Source organism: Neltuma alba, unplaced genomic scaffold (assembly GCF_004799145.2).
Source record: "Neltuma alba isolate B1F8T4 unplaced genomic scaffold, ASM479914v2 tig00003187_pilon, whole genome shotgun sequence".
In the NCBI taxonomy this organism is placed as follows: Eukaryota; Viridiplantae; Streptophyta; class Magnoliopsida; order Fabales; family Fabaceae; genus Neltuma; species Neltuma alba.
This window is the reverse complement of record NW_021633178.1, coordinates 526,931-542,671: the sequence shown is the minus strand read 5'-3', so window position 1 is coordinate 542,671 and position 15,741 is coordinate 526,931. Positions and strand designations below refer to the sequence as shown.

The 15,741-nt window shown below is 38.0% G+C and overlaps 1 protein-coding gene and 1 long non-coding RNA gene across 2 annotated transcripts; one reads left to right on the top strand and one right to left on the bottom strand.

The window, feature by feature from the left end:
- Positions 1-4,754: 4,754 nt before the first annotated feature.
- On the bottom strand, positions 4,755-5,498 carry LOC114740865 (uncharacterized). Its single transcript, XR_003739723.1, has 2 exons — positions 5,125-5,498; positions 4,755-4,901 (listed from the first exon to the last, which is right to left on the bottom strand). It is a non-coding gene; the product is annotated as an uncharacterized LOC114740865 (long non-coding RNA).
- A 4,819-nt stretch (positions 5,499-10,317) lies between these two features.
- LOC114740854 (uncharacterized) lies at positions 10,318-12,028 on the top strand. Its single transcript, XM_028929100.1, has 3 exons — positions 10,318-10,521; positions 10,933-11,092; positions 11,573-12,028. Exons 1-3 carry the CDS (start codon positions 10,381-10,383, stop codon positions 11,809-11,811), a joined length of 540 nt encoding a protein of 179 aa, XP_028784933.1. The 5' UTR covers positions 10,318-10,380; the 3' UTR covers positions 11,812-12,028.
- Positions 12,029-15,741: the final 3,713 nt, after the last annotated feature.

Here is a 15,741-nt window from a genome sequence, read left to right as displayed (position 1 = left end):
ATTTCCATTTGGATATATTTTTATAAGTGACTTTGAGAATTATTATTATTATTATATTTAATTTTTATTTATTAAAATCATTAATGGGTGTATAATTACAGACAGGTATGAATTTCATAAAATTATTTATATTTCCATAATTATTATATTTAATAATAAATACTATTAAATATAATTTAATATATGACATGAAAATTTAAATATAATTTTTATTTTTCAATTATTATTCCTCCAGTCTTTAATATAGGACCTAATTGTTGAATTGATTTTGGTTCTAAATACAAGCTTTATTTCTCATATTTATCAGTTTTTCCTAAATTATCTTTATAGGTACTCCCTCGGTCATAATCAAGTAAAAGAAAAAGAAAGGATATTAAGAAAGATGATTATAGTATTTTAGAAAAATCATGTCATATTTCTTATAATTAACTAACTTATCTAACTTTTTTAATCTAATCAAATTAGTTATATAGGTCTTATATTAAGGATCGAGGAGTATTATTTAAAATAACTTGAAAATCTATGTGTAGTATAGATATTAAATAAAAGACAAGGTGTATTAAACAAGAAATAAATGAAAATAAGCAGTATTATTAAAATATAACAGGAACTTTAATAACATAAGTAAATAAATCGAATAGATCAAAAATATAAATAAGAAATAAAACTTAAATAGCAAAAATAATTAATAAAAAAATTACTTTTTGAAACTCTACCCTTCTTCACACAGTTCGTTCGCTTTGAAGCCAGCCAAGACGATTTCACCACTTTCTGGCATGTGATCATCAACCTTGGAGCTAGTTGCAGTGCTTATCATATTGATGAGCATCCTAAACTCATTAGATTTTAACTATTGAGATCTCATTCAGAATTTAAATTTTTAATTAATTATTTTTAATAAAAAATACTTTTCGAAAAGATGATAGTTGAGATATTATCTTTATTTTATATTCTATACCTCTTAAAATAATTATCTTAAACAAATAAAAATAAAAAAAATTAATTAAATCTGAACCATCTAAGTGAAATTTAGATGGTCTAAATTTGATGAGTTTAAAATGCTTATTAAAGTGATGAGCAATATAACTAGTTTCAGTGAGTTTTGTGGCCGGATACCTGGTCCTCTCTCTTCATTTCTCCGTAGTAACCATAGTGCGCCCTCAAGCAGTCGGAGCAAGGCTTCTCCTCATTATCCTAGACACCGTACGTAATGAAGCTGTTTAAAATCACAAGCCATTAATTTATCATAACTTTACCACTTGTCTAGTTCTTCGTATCCCTGTATAAAGTTGATAGAGTTATTAATATATATGTTGTGTTCATTTTAAATGAACTGCAAGTGCTTCTAACTCTGGCGCTCTCAAGGGGTTCGGCGGCGGCGGCGATAGTTTACTTGGCCCCCAATGGGAATTAGGCAACGAATTGGCTTGCCGTCTACGGTCAGTTTACTGATTTCTGTCAGGCAACAAGTGGAGCAGTGGTTTCATCCTTAGTTGCTGTGCTTCTTTTGGAATTCTTGATCATCATGTCCGCTTTTACCTTCCCAAGGAAGCACTAGACTGCACCCATAATAAGCTCGTCCTGGGGCTTGGATTGCTGGCTTAATTAATTCTTCTCGTGAAACCCCCCCCCCCCGGGTGCATTCCCAGCCTGGTCTCGTTTAAGTTCTGCAAGCTTCCTTCTGTTAACACTGATTACTTGCACTGATTTGGCAATGGAATTCATTCTGAATTCATGTAATTGTACAAGGTTTTCTTTAATCGATTTTTTCTTCGTCTCGTGACTCGTGAGGGAGTTAGATGGGTGACGTGCTAAAAGTACTGCCCAAACAGCTTCATATCAGTCGTAAAGGTGTTGTCTGACTGTGGTTATAATAATTAAAGGGAGAAAAAGGCAAAGAAGTTCAACACAAAATGGAGAATATTACTCTAATTTATGCCAAGGGTGGTTGACGAACTGGTAACCACTCAACCCTGGGTTGAGGAATTTCCACAACGTCACGTGCTTAATAAATTTATGATGGTTCCCCCCATAATTTATCATTCGAACCCCCCTAATTTAATATATATTTTTTTTATTGTGCAAGGTATTAAAGATGTTAGTGACGCAAGTTGTGAATAAAACTTTATAGGTCAAACATATGTTGTATTGCGCCCTACCAACTTCAATTTGGTCATAAGGAAGAAAGGGAGTGGTACGAAATATCAAGATTAAACATGAGGTTTTAATTTTATTTATAATATTAATAAATACTAATATTCTTGATGACAAAAAAACACCTATATTATTAATATATATGTTGGGTTTTGTAATGAGTCCATGGATTAAAATAGGTCCAAGCCCATTTAGGTAAGTAAGCCTTATAATCTGCTCTGAAGCTAGAGGTGGACATGGATCACAAACTCATCCTTTGTGGGTGAGTGTATGTGTAAGATATATATATATATATATATATATATATCTCAAATCACATCACATTTGAGCAGCAGCAGAAGCTTGCTATGGATCATCCGAAGCTCTGTAATTTCCCAAGTCTTCTTATTTTAGAATTTTTTCCCTTTCTTAAATTTGTTGTGGTATTTTTTTTTGGTGTATTTTTACCCCAAAAAAAATCAAAATCTTCTCTCTTTACGAGAAAGAAGAACTTCAAGGAAATTTAAGAATTTAAAGTTTGAACACTGTTTGATTTAATAAGAAGAGAAAGGAATTTTTAATTATCTTTTGTTCTGTGATATGAAAGCAGAGAGAAAAAAGGAGATTGATTTTAGTATGAAGCAGCCGAAGTGAAGTCTGAGCCAGGGTTCATGGTTGTCTCCGTCAAACGGAAATGTCTGAGGCGAAGAAATTGACGCGCAGCGAAGACGCTAGATCTCGCCGTACTCGAAAGGATGGATCCATGCCTCGACAGAATTGTGTTTCTGCGGCGCACCGATCGATCTCTTTATGACTTCGACACCAAGACGACTCCGTGTTCGTTCTTTGACTGGTTTTATTCCCTAATATTTCCCATGTGTCTATAGAACATGCTGTGATTATTGTTCTGGACCATACATCTTCACTCACCTTGTAATGCTAAGACATCAAATCCCGCGTTTTCGGTTTTGAATTCCTCTGGGGAGATGTGAGATAGTCTGCCGATAGTATTATGAGCATTTTATTATGATCCACAGTTGCGTCTTTCTTTCGTGCTGAAACTAATACACGAGATTGGAAGTCTTGTTTATTGTAGCTGGCCTCAGGAGGTGATAAATCATAAATGCTGTCTCTGGACTGGACTTTGTTTCTTCAGTATAAGTTCTCCCAAAATGATTCAAGCAGACTCAGATCATCATCGGTTGATTTTATTCAGGAATACTCGGACACCCTTTCAGTTCATAGTAAAGAACAATAGCCAACCAACAGTCGTCAGTTTGCGGCCACCTTTCAGCAGCCATTGCGAATCCAGTGGACAGAATGAATTACGAGTCACCTAATATCTGTTATATATAATTGTAGTACATCTTTGTATTTTGTTCTGTTGCTGTGATGTTAATCCACATGGTTGCAGTATAAGTTTAAAGTGCCGGGAAGCTTGAACCAAGTCATGAACTGCTACCTTATTTCCATTCCAAATGTTAGATAGCTACAACTTGTAATGCTGTTTCTACGTGAAATACTCACCTTCCTAGATGGACGTAAGACTCAAATAATATTCATCTTCCTACTTAACCGCTTTTGCTTTCTAATCTTTAACCTCACAGATAATTTAGTTTTGAAAGAACAACTGCATATAAATCGGTAACAGCGTAACGGTGACTAGTGAAATGGAAGTGGAAATATGTAGTTTGAACTTTGAAGACAAGGTCACTGTAAGGATATCACCCTGTCCTTGTAAACTTACTGTATGTTCGAATGTGTTGATTCAACATTCGACCTGTTCCGTATCTGATTTCTGCTTTATCAATTTATAATTTAAACCGCCACTTTCCATCATGGGTGATCAAGGTTTTGTACCTTGTGTATTATGCTGATGTTTTCCCTATATTGTAGTGAGATTGAGATATTTAGATTATTCTACATATTTTGATTTATGAATAAATGCCCACGAACAAAGGTATTGAAAATAACGAAAAATAAAATTGGTGAAGGTTGGAAATGGGTGAGACACGTTTGAAACAGAGATATTTAGATTATGCAGTATGCAATTCTGTGCTCATGTATTTATCATGGCTTTGACTATTGGATAGCATGAAAATGATTTAAAACCTCAAACTCCCACCTACTTTGTGGGAGGATTAAAAGTAATAATTAAAACTTATGACAGGTGACGCGACAGATGTGTTGTGTTCTGTTTGATTTCCCTTTCAGCTGGAGGCCTACCCGCATTAAAGTGACAAAAGATAGTAGATAACTAAAGGTATGTGAATGTGGTTCCAATCTAGATGATCTAACGAAACACATTAAAATGGGTTCAATCTAATGAAACCCTTTCCTAATTTCTATTGTTTTTCTCCCCACGACCCTACATATTTCTGTCTAAAGCACACAATTTCTTGAACATGCGTAGAAGGATCCATTCTCCGCCTTAAAATTAGAAATGCAAAGCTGTTTGTGTGTGGAATTATACTCTACCAGGAGTTATGAGTTTGATTTTTATTTATGGGGAGGAGGGAAGGGGTTTTCCCTAGAGTACCACCCACTACTATTGTCATTTGTCAGCATTTGGAAGCCCCGTGAGGCGGCGCAAATATGGGCAGAGTTATGAGCCGCCTCGGTTTGCATTACATGAATTTATTAGCCCTCGAAAAGATGAAGAGCAGCAAATGTATTGTACTCTATAACGATGAGATGCCAGTTTCAAGCCTGAGATACCTGCCTGGGCACTTATTCGGGTGCTTTAGGACGAACTTAGGAATCTGGTTCTGCGTTAAAAATGATTGAAATGAGTTTTGAAAGACTAACTGCACATATAAATCGGTAGCAACAGTAAGTGAATAACTGCAGAGTGGCGTTTATAATGCAGGCAAAAAGAAGTGGCTCAGTGAGTGACTTGGACGCAGGAATTTCGAGCTCCAGTTTTAAAATGGAAAAGGAAAAAAAAAGAAAAAAAGAAATGGAATCAGCGGAGAGCACAATTATACGTACGTTTAAAGGAATGAATGAGTTGAATTGGAGGGAAGCTTCAGATTCTGGACATGCCTGACGTAATGCCATCAGCCTCTGTTCTGTTATCATGTCTACACTCTGCACACAACAAAATTGTAAAGAAGACCCACAAACGACAACGTAGCGAGGCACACGCACACCATATCCAAAGCCCCCTCTCTCCTCATCATTTTCTCTTTCCTCTCCCTCTTCCGATTACCAAACATTCCGTATCCCTCCCTACCTCTATTCTTACTCTCCCTTTTGCCCTCCAACGCCCTCTGTAAAATCAACAAACTGTCCCTCCCCTTCAAGTTCATCCCATCCATGTCCTCCATCTGCAAGCTCCCCTCCCTCACCTGCATTTCCCTTCCCTCCGCCCCCATGAGCGTCATCAACACATTACACAGCGCTAGCTCCGACGACGATCCTTTTTCTCCCCCCATGACTGACGCGAACTTCACCTCCACCTCCCCGCTCAGCCAGTGCCGTTGCACCGATACCGGCTTCTGGCTCGAAACATTCATCGCTCGCCCTCCGCTCGAGTCTATCACTATCCAGCTCAGCGTCAGCTCCTCCGCGAGCTCCCGACACCTGTCCTTATTCTCCGGATATCTCACTACTGTTTGAACCACGTCTTTCGGCTCTAGTATGTCCACGCGGAAGGGCGAGCACCTGAACCAATCGGAGACTGTTTCGGTCTCCACCACCTTGGAAAGCAAGAGTTCTCGGCGGTAATAAAGGTCGATGGCGGAGATCAGTTCCGGAGTGCGGTCGAGATTGATGTGCGAGTTTCGAGGAGTGGTCGTGATTGGCCGGGGTATAGTGGAAGAATCGGAGAAGAAAGACCGGAAACCGTGGGGGAAACTCCGGATGACGTGGTGGAGGCGTGGAGAGCTGGTGGAAGGCCACGTGGAGTGACAGAGGCTGACCCAGAGATCTTCTTGGGAGGAGAGGGCGTAGAGTTGAGAGCATGTGGCGGCAGCCGATGCGAGAGCGGAGCCGTCAAGGCGAGACAGGATGTGAGTTTGAATTATATCCGGAGGTAAGGTTGAGAAGAGGGTGGCGGCGGCGCCTCCGTCTATGGCGGTTTCTGCCATGCTTTTGGGAGTGGGAATCGTGGATGTTACGCAAGGAGAAGGAGCCATGCTCAAGAAAGGTTTTCCGTAGGTAGTGATATTTAATAGTGATTGTGAAGATAGGCTAGGCCTTGTTTGTTACATAGGATTGAGGAGTTAGCACAGGGATTGGCCCAAACCGTCCTGTTTGGTAGGAGGGTTAGGAAGTACCTTGGAATTGAGAAATGCCACGTAGGCGGGATTACCCAAACCCACCACTGCCCCTGATATTCCTGAACCTACCTTCGGGTTGAAAAATTTTGGGACAAAATTATCCTTGTTTGAACTTGAAATTACCTTCACCGCGCCATCTCCTCTCACCTTTGTCTCTCATCTTCTCATTTTTTCATCTCCCTCTCTCAAGGTCCTTCTTACTAAACGGTCAGAAAAATATCAGCATTCATCTCACCTTCGTTCATGTCTTCAATATCCTTCTTTCCAGACAGTCAACACCATCAGCGATCTTGCAACAATGACGGCATTTGCAAATTCACCATTTTTGTGCACTAACAGTGTTTTTTTCCTGATCAAAGAGGCGATATCTGGAGATAGAAGAAGGAGGTCACCATCAACAAAAATCAAATCTAAATGAATGCAAAATGAGAGATGAAATCGAATATTGAGATTTGTGGAAAAATAAGCAAGCAATCAAATCAAAGGTGACTTGTTACTGCTAAAATATAACACCCTCAATTGAAACTGGACGACTCAAGATTTGTGAAAGTCAAGACGAAAGTGGGCAATATTGCATCTGGTTTGTTATTAGAAAAGATCGCACATGGGTTTCATTAGAAAAGATCGCATATTGGGTTTGAAATTTGGGGTTACATAGGGGTAATATAGTCTTTTACCAATTAATAACATATCATTTAACAAATTTAGTAAAACCAGTCCCTTCAAATATTACCTCACACCAAACAAAATTTTAAAAACCCATTCCCACTCCCAATCCTATGTTCACTCCCATTGCCACTCCCACTCCTAATCCCTTAAAATTCAATACCTCCTGCCAAACAGGGCCTAATGGGGCAGATTTTGGGAAAGTCACGTAGCTTGGACCTTTATATAAAGAAGGAAGTAGCTATGCCTATACATGGGCGAGGATAGAGGGGTGAAAAGTTGCTTTTCAAATGCGCCGTTCATTTTCGTTGTTTAATAGTACTTTTTTGCCCTCACACCTTCGTTGACTCCTGCATTCTTTTACTGGCCTGGTGCAGTCAAAGAAGTAATCCTAGGATCTCCGGGTGACTAATGACTGTAGCCACAAGACATAGCGTGGGTATTTCTTAGGAATTAAAATGTGACCGCTCTTGCAATTAATCCATAGACTTTACGGATTGACTCGCGACTGTGCCATATCGTCGCATGGTTTATTTGACGTTGAGATGGAAACTGTCTTACACGTGTATCAAAATCAATAAAGAGAACTACAATGGAGTAAAAAAAAAAAATGTGAAACAAGTTTTGAAATTTTAATTTTTTTATTCTAAATTTTTAATTGTACACTGTTTAGATTATTATTAAGATTTCTTAGTTAGTTTTTTTTTTTTTGGATCTCATGTCTAGCTGTCTTATGAGTTATCAAGCTTTCCTGAAAACTATCTTACACTCAGTTCTGGTCAGTCGCGTTTTTAACTGTCTTATTCATTTTTTTTATAAATTATAACCCTCCTCTCAATACTATTGAATCACAGCATGATTAATACCCTCCGATTAAATTTCAATTAAGAGTGGGCAGTTGAGGGATCCAAACCCTGACAATTTAGCAGTTTTATCATTATGGCAGATTTGTGTTTGGTTTTACATTAAAAATCATTAAGAGGGCGTTTGGATATAAATAAAACCATGGTTTTAAAAGTATTTTTACAGTATACAAAGTAAATATATGAAGAAATTTATCTCGATTTACGAAAAAATACTTCTAAAAAGTGGTTTTGAGATATACCAAACACCCCCTAAAATCATTATCTCTGCTCAGAGTAGGCGGTGAAAGACTGGAGTGATGCCGTGTCAAATCGTTTTCTCGGGCGATATGTTTTCCTCAGGCGTTTATCACGTTTGGGGCCGGGTCGTGACACTTGCTGATTTTTGTTTTGTTGTTCTTTAATGCCGCTAAGCTACCAAAACGGTAATTAAAAGCGGAGATAGACCTGGTGAATGAAGCCTTAGCTTGGTCTATGCATATTAGGAACGCTTAATATCACTTAAGCTCTTTTTATTGTGCTATTTGTTGTGTCCTTTTCTGAACTTCTGGTGTAATTATTGTTTCTAATAAAATTTCCTTCTACTCAAAAAAAAAAAGAAAAGAAAAGCGGAAGATAGACTCCTCAAGTGGCGTCATATGGCCTGTACCAGACCTGGGCGGGTTTGGGCTTATTATTCAAGAGGGCTTCAATGTCCGCGTGTGATTTTCACTTCACAACATAATTAAGCCATCACCGATTTTATTTATTTATTGGGTAAACCCAATATTTTCATCTTATTCATGGCACATTCAATATCATGAGCTTGATTAAAAAAATAAAATTTAGATAATAGATGATATTGAGAAATAATCACTTTGTTTATTTATTTATAAAAACGCTACTGTTTTTATAGGATACGTTTAATTCGTAGCTGTTCAGCCAATCCACGTGTCGCCTTCAGGTACAGAGAGGGAGTATTATGGAACCTTAAGTGATAGTCTACCGTGAAGAAATTAATATGGGGTCTAGAATTGATAAACTATTTTAATTTGGCTTGATGCCTGCCTTTCATTTCTTTTTTGTAGCTGAGAACTTATTTATTTTGGTTTGGCTCGACTTATAGCTTAAAGTACTAACAAAGCCATGCTTTTCTCGTCCGCGTGTTGTTGGATGCAGAAGTCATGGCCGGCAATAAAACTGAAAATAGAAACGAATATGAAATTGCCTGTTTTGGCCTGTATATATATAACAAGGACAGGTCAAATTATGTCAACTAAATATGAACAAAGCAAAAAATTAAGTGGCGGGGAGGGTGAAGCAGTTAAATAAGCGTAAAGACCTTATGCAACAAAGGCCCTGTCCACTCTCATCAGTGATATATATGTATTCACTTGTTTTGTCGGTCATATGGTTTGGTCAGTTGACTGTCTTTTAATTATGCATAGAGAGAGAAACAGGCGGGGTCGGGCAGCGCGCGCATGTGAAGCATTATTCTATGCAGTTAAAAGACGTCCCCCCCCCCCCCAACTATTCCATTCCAGATTTTAATACTCCTCCAGTTCTAATTTCCAATTGATTATTTGAGGAGATTTAAGTTATGTTGGTTATTTATAATAAGTGTTGTTATTCTTAAAATATCCTTGCTAATTAAGTATATTGGCTAAACTATCATTATGAAGGATTATCTTGGAATGCATAAATATGAAAATAAATTGGGTCTTATTAGGACCAAATAAAAAGTCAAATTGGGTCTTATAATAAGGACCTATTTATTATGTTGTGGGAGATTAACTCTCTAGCTAGACTCAAATCCTGTTGGTAAAACTTTCCCCTTAATTCAAATATTCAATGGACCCGTCATTCTTGCGACATCTTTGTGTACTCTAAATCTTCATTCATGAGGATTCCTAAACCTTTTTTATTTTTGGTGACTAGCGTGTGTCTTCCCAACTAATTTAAGAGGGTATTTGGATGGAAAACAAATCATAGTTTTATAAATGATTTTATGAAATACAAAAAAAAATATGTGAGATGAGTTTTAGCTCGACTTATGTAAAAACATTTATAAAATCATTTATAAAAAAGTGCTTCCAAACACCCATTTGGTATGAGTGAAATGAAGGGAAAGGGGGGAGAGGAAAAATTCCAGAAGTGAAGTTTTAAAATTTTAATGAAAAGAATATATAACATAAAAAAAAATAAATTTCAATTATGAATTCATTAAAAAAATTTTCTCTTTTCCTTCTTTTCATTTCTCTTATACCAAACGGATCCTAAGCCTAACTCAACCCAAAGGCAAAGTAAAATGTGGACAATATGCGAGCCTTTGCAACTTATATTGGGCCTTTGACCCAAACATCTTAACCCGTGATCGTTGCAGACGGTGGGGTTATTCGGCAACCTCAGACAAGGCGGAGCGATTGAACTCAACAGTCGCAATTTGGCGCCGCGAAATGAAAGTGAGGGTAGTGTGCAGGAAAATTTACGATTACATGCGCTATGATCTCAAAGAAATTGCTTTCCCTTCCTCCTTGCCCGATCCTCCTCATCTTGTTAAAAAGCGTCGCAAGATGACCTGGGATGAGCGCATTTGGGTAATCTATTCCCCCCCTCCAATTTTTTTCTTTTGGCTTCTACGTTGTTTTGCCGCCGCTGGTTTTGGCATTGATTCTGGGTTCTCAATTTTCCTCCGAACTATTCATGATTCCCAAAATCAGTGAGGCTAGGCTTTTTCTCACTCCCAGGTTATTCGCCTGCTCTAATTGCAACTTGAGCATTCTAGTGTCCGCACTCTTTATTTGAGCATTTGTTTATTTTCTCTGTTTTGTCACATTTCTAAGCATCATGTTGGACTTTAAGGAGGTTAACATGATTTCCTATGTTTTTACCGATGTTTTTAGTGAATAAAGTGCGATTTTAAGATGCTGAATTTTAGTTAATTGACATTTTGATACATGGTCGACAAGTTTCATAGCTGCAATACACCTATTATTTTCACTCCTTAGGTATTGAAGAAAGCGGTTAGGCTTTACGCTGCTAGCTGGGTTCGGGACATCGGTCCTGATCTTCGGCCACATGAATATAAGAAAGACGAATTGACTGAAGAAGCCAATAAAGGAAAGAAAACTCCTCAACAAACGGAACCCTCTGTCCTGGAGGATCTTGGTATAATCTCTCTCTAAATTGAGATCAATATTGTCATGTTGTTTGAGTTGTCGGTTGATCACAAAAAGTCAAGAATATTAAGAGTGAATGTACAATGTATGTTACCCTCAGTCCTGGAGGCTCATGTAATAGTTAGGAATTAATGGTTATTTATTATTTGTCTTCCAACATTTCAGCATTTTGAGGAGAAAATACTTTGTTTTTTAAGTGGTGAAAGAACCTTCTTTCGATTTTTTTCCCCTTGGACAATGATGAGAAGGCAACTAATCCTGAAGAAGTCGTGGCACAAAAAAATAGCATCGTTTTTAAAACTGCATAGAACTCTCTGTTCTTGCTGTTCATGTTGCTCCATGCATTTGAGTTCAATTTGTTGCGATGGCTGGTTTAGTTTAAGAATTCCCTTTTTGCTTGTTTTTCTATATCATTATTTTAGCTCTCCTATGAATTGTTTTCATCATTTTTTCAATGGTAAATAAATAGCTGTGGCTGCCAGAGGAGGAATGGAGACTCTTAGACCTGCGTTACAGCGCATATACATGACCAGAGCTTCTGCGTATAGAGATGCTCTCAAAAATTTTATAGAAGGGTACCAAGAGGGAGTTCAACGAGTAATGGAGAAGAAGGAAGGTGCTAAACCTGAAGATGCTATTCAGCAAGTGATGGAGAACAAAGAAGATTCTAAACCTGAAGATGCCAAAGTAACCAAAAAATCAGCTTGAACTTTTTTATAGGTGGCTAGGTGTTAGTTCTTCTCCGGCACATATTTAGTCTGAGGTACTCAACTTTGCAGAAATTAGGGGCAACCCCCTTGAGTTCAAGGGTTTTATTGTACATTACGCTGAATAGACCCTTTTTTACACGCGCGCGCGCGCGCGCAAGTATATCGACTGGATTCTCTGGTGTTTTATATTATCTATTGTGAATGCTGTTTGGATAGTGGCTGACCATATGGGCCCTGTAATAGTTTCACAACACTGCAAAACTATACAAGGAACAATTCTTAGCTGGCGCGGAGTAAAACAGAAACGGGAAAAAGAATTGAGAATGAGAAAAGTTTACTGCCGTAGATATAACACTAGCATGTTATAACATTTTGCGATCAATCAATCATACAATATTTTTCTATACCTTTTCACCTTTCTTCAAATTATTTCTTCACGCACCATGCATGCCATTAATTTAATTGTTTGAGAAAAGTAAACCAAGACGAAGGTTCTTGTAAACGGGACTATTCCGAGCCGTTCAAAAGCTTGGTAACATCGGTGGTCAGTTCTGTGTATCAGCAGAAGCCAACTTGGTTCTGTAACCGGAGGCCTCTTCCCACCCTATCTCGGCACGATGGATAGAAGATAATTGCCGACACGAATTCGTTCTTTCAACTGTTGGCACTGCACGTTTTTTTCCTTGCCCGTGCCCGATTTGAAAGGACCTTCTTAAAGATGAAATGTGACTCGCAAACTTTCATCTGACGCTTTCTAGACAGGGGACTATTGTTTCAATCCAATGTAGTATGGTATTGCATGTGGCCAGTTTGTTTGGCTATAGGTGACCTAATTTGCGAGACAGCATCGTCTATAATGGGATGCCATCTTTTCCTGTGAAAACATGTATGTGGCAGACAAATTCAGTGATGAGAAGGTAGGTTGAACAGTTGTTTGATTTCATCGTGGAGCCTGAAATGACTGAAAATGATTCGCACCAGATGAAAGACCAGACAGAGATTAAGGCCCCAACAAACCATTTGACGCTTCAACTTTTGGTTGATGAGACTGCTGAATTGGCCCAGTCCATATAATAAAGCTCGCACTTACATTACTGGTTTAAATTGTTGGGGTATAGAATCTTACAAGTTTAGGAAAGCGCCTAAATTCTCGACGTGTTTATGTGTCATTGATAACCCACGGGTTTGTTCCCATTCTTTCCCAAGCATCAGTTTGGATTATCACTACCATGTCATGGAAGAAGTGAAACTTTGTTGACAGCACATATCTGATGCTCTTATGGGATGAGAGTTAATTGGGCATGCTGAATCTTGTCCCTTTCGGACTTGTGGCAAAAATCCCCATATGAAAATATGCAGATAATAGCTACATTATGAGTAATCAATCTAGTTCTTATGTAACTTGGATTCGTTTGCTTTCTGTGATTGGAAGGGGAATGGTGGGGAAAAAAACACATGGAATTCACAACTTGACACTTCTTACGTGGATTGTAAAGGAGAGGGAGGGCCGGACTCGCTGATGGTTTGTGTAGTCACATGGTTTTTCCCTATTATTCTTCCCTTTTCATGTCAGCAGTGTGTTCCACTCATACATAATTGCATTACCCCTGCAGCTCCGATCCATTATTTTCTCCAACTTAAAATGTAAGACTAATCTTGTAATCTAATTTATACTATAAAATGGGTTTACATTTAACACCATAATAATATATTAATATACATGTATCAGTTTTTTTAAAATTTTAAATCTTTGATTAGCCGTTATCTTTTTTTTAACTACAGAAAAGTTTAGGTGAATTGGATTCCGAAAGCTTATCAAAGTCAGGACATGCCAATAAGGTCATCACATTAGCAGTGATATTTGAATTCACGGTCTTATGGATTACGAGTCGATTTCTTATAACAAACTCTTGTTGGTACTGTTATCTTTTTTCATTGTTCAACAATAAACACCACGTAATTGTCGACCCGCTCACCACTTGGAGAGCGAGCCCCCCCGGAACATTGAACGCCTGATAAAGGCGACCCCGGTGGGCCTTTCGCGTAAATCCTTATGGGCCCCCTTATTATCAAAACCTTGTTTTTTTAAAAAAAAAAATTTCTGCCATTATGAAAATTTTGTTCGACTCTAGCGCCTAACTTGTTTGAAAATTGAGTCCATCAGGCAGCTTTGAATCCAGCCACACTTTGAACGCTAGCTTGTGATCGTATCAGCCTAGGCTGCTCAACTGCGTACTACTGAGTCGTCAGAAGCTGGATCACAGTGTTCTTTAATCATTTTTTCCTCTGTGGAGGAGAGCGGATAAGTACTTGTACTGGTGCGTATTTACAATTTTAGTGCGATGAATCATTGATCATCAAAAGCTACTTCATTGACGAGTCACGTTCTGTTTCCGCAACCCCTTGCTGTCGTTTCCACAAGCACTTGGTCGTACTCACCATAAGGGTTGAACTCACAGCACACTCTTGCTTTTATGCTTTATGTCCATCTTCCCCTGATAAATAAAACCTTGGTGTGGTCGCACGCGAAGCTGGGAATTTTTCATACCGCGTCTGGGTCGCTTCCACCCGAAGTTTAATGGTTCGCTTGAGATATGAAATGAAAAGTTGAAATGACTCACAAAAGGGGTCCAGAAGCCGAAGCGATCGTCGCCTGAGTTTGCTTCTGACAGTTTCGGCCTTTGCATGACTTTGCTAATATTATTATAGGACACTATGGAGTTCGTGAGGACTGACGAGAAGCCGTGGATCCAAGGATTTGTGGACAAGACAATTCAACGTGGCAAGTGACAACCTTATACTGTGTCACTATTTTCCACTTGCTTTAAGCTCGTCTTTTTTCTATGTAGCTTTTGATCTCCTTTCTCTTCTTTCCCATTTGTGATTAAACATTTCATCTGGCCGGTAATAATGTCACAGTCTGTATAGAAATCCGCCCCCTCCCTCCTTCTCCCTCCAATTGTTTAGTGGCCTTGTTTGTTTATAGCGTGCAGATGCATAAAATCTTGCAAAAAGTCTACGGAGGACACATATATTGCTCATTCACTCCTTTAGTGGGGACCAAAGGCTTTGTGTTGACGTGCTTGTGTTGAGTTTCTTCTTGGGGGTTCCCATCTGCTTAATTTTCATCCACATGTTAAATTGCTGATGACAAATAAAGATAAACAGATAACCAACTTCCTTGTCATTACCATCACCATCATCACATGTGAATTCAGGGACCAGAAAATAATTAGCTTTGTTTCGTGTTCATACTGCTGATACCAACAAAAAAAAATATGAATAATATATATAAAGCCTTATTTCAAAGCAAAGAACTTTTTCGTTTTTTATACTCTTCTAATCATTAATATAAGATCTATTTAATTAATTTGATTAGATTAAAGAAGCTATGTAAGTTACTTAATTTTAAAACATGACATATTTTTTCTAAAACACTATAATCATTTTCTTTAATATCTCTTCCCTCTCTTCTACTTAATTATAATTAAGGGAGTATTCATATGGGTAATTAAAAAAAATATTAAATATGAAAAATAGGTCTTATATGTAAAACTAAAATCAATTCAATAATTATGTCATATATTAAGAATCGGAGGAGTATTTCTTATAAGTTCAAAAATAGATATTAAGAATCCGAGATTACAAACCAGACCAAACTAGCTATAACCTCCTGCATACAGAGGTTTTGTATCACACTACAAAGCCTCTAAAGCAAAAATCTTTTAATTAAATATTGATCATATTCACCTCAAATTTTATGCTCATTCAGCCCGCCGGGGGGGAATGCAATATTGTTGAGGAGGCTTTGTGTGAGCATGGATTTTACCCATTGAAATTGCTGTAGCGGCACAGAAAACCGTAACACGTCCAGCCACCCACCCCCACCCACTCAACCACGCCATTTGGCTTTAGAACACACACCATG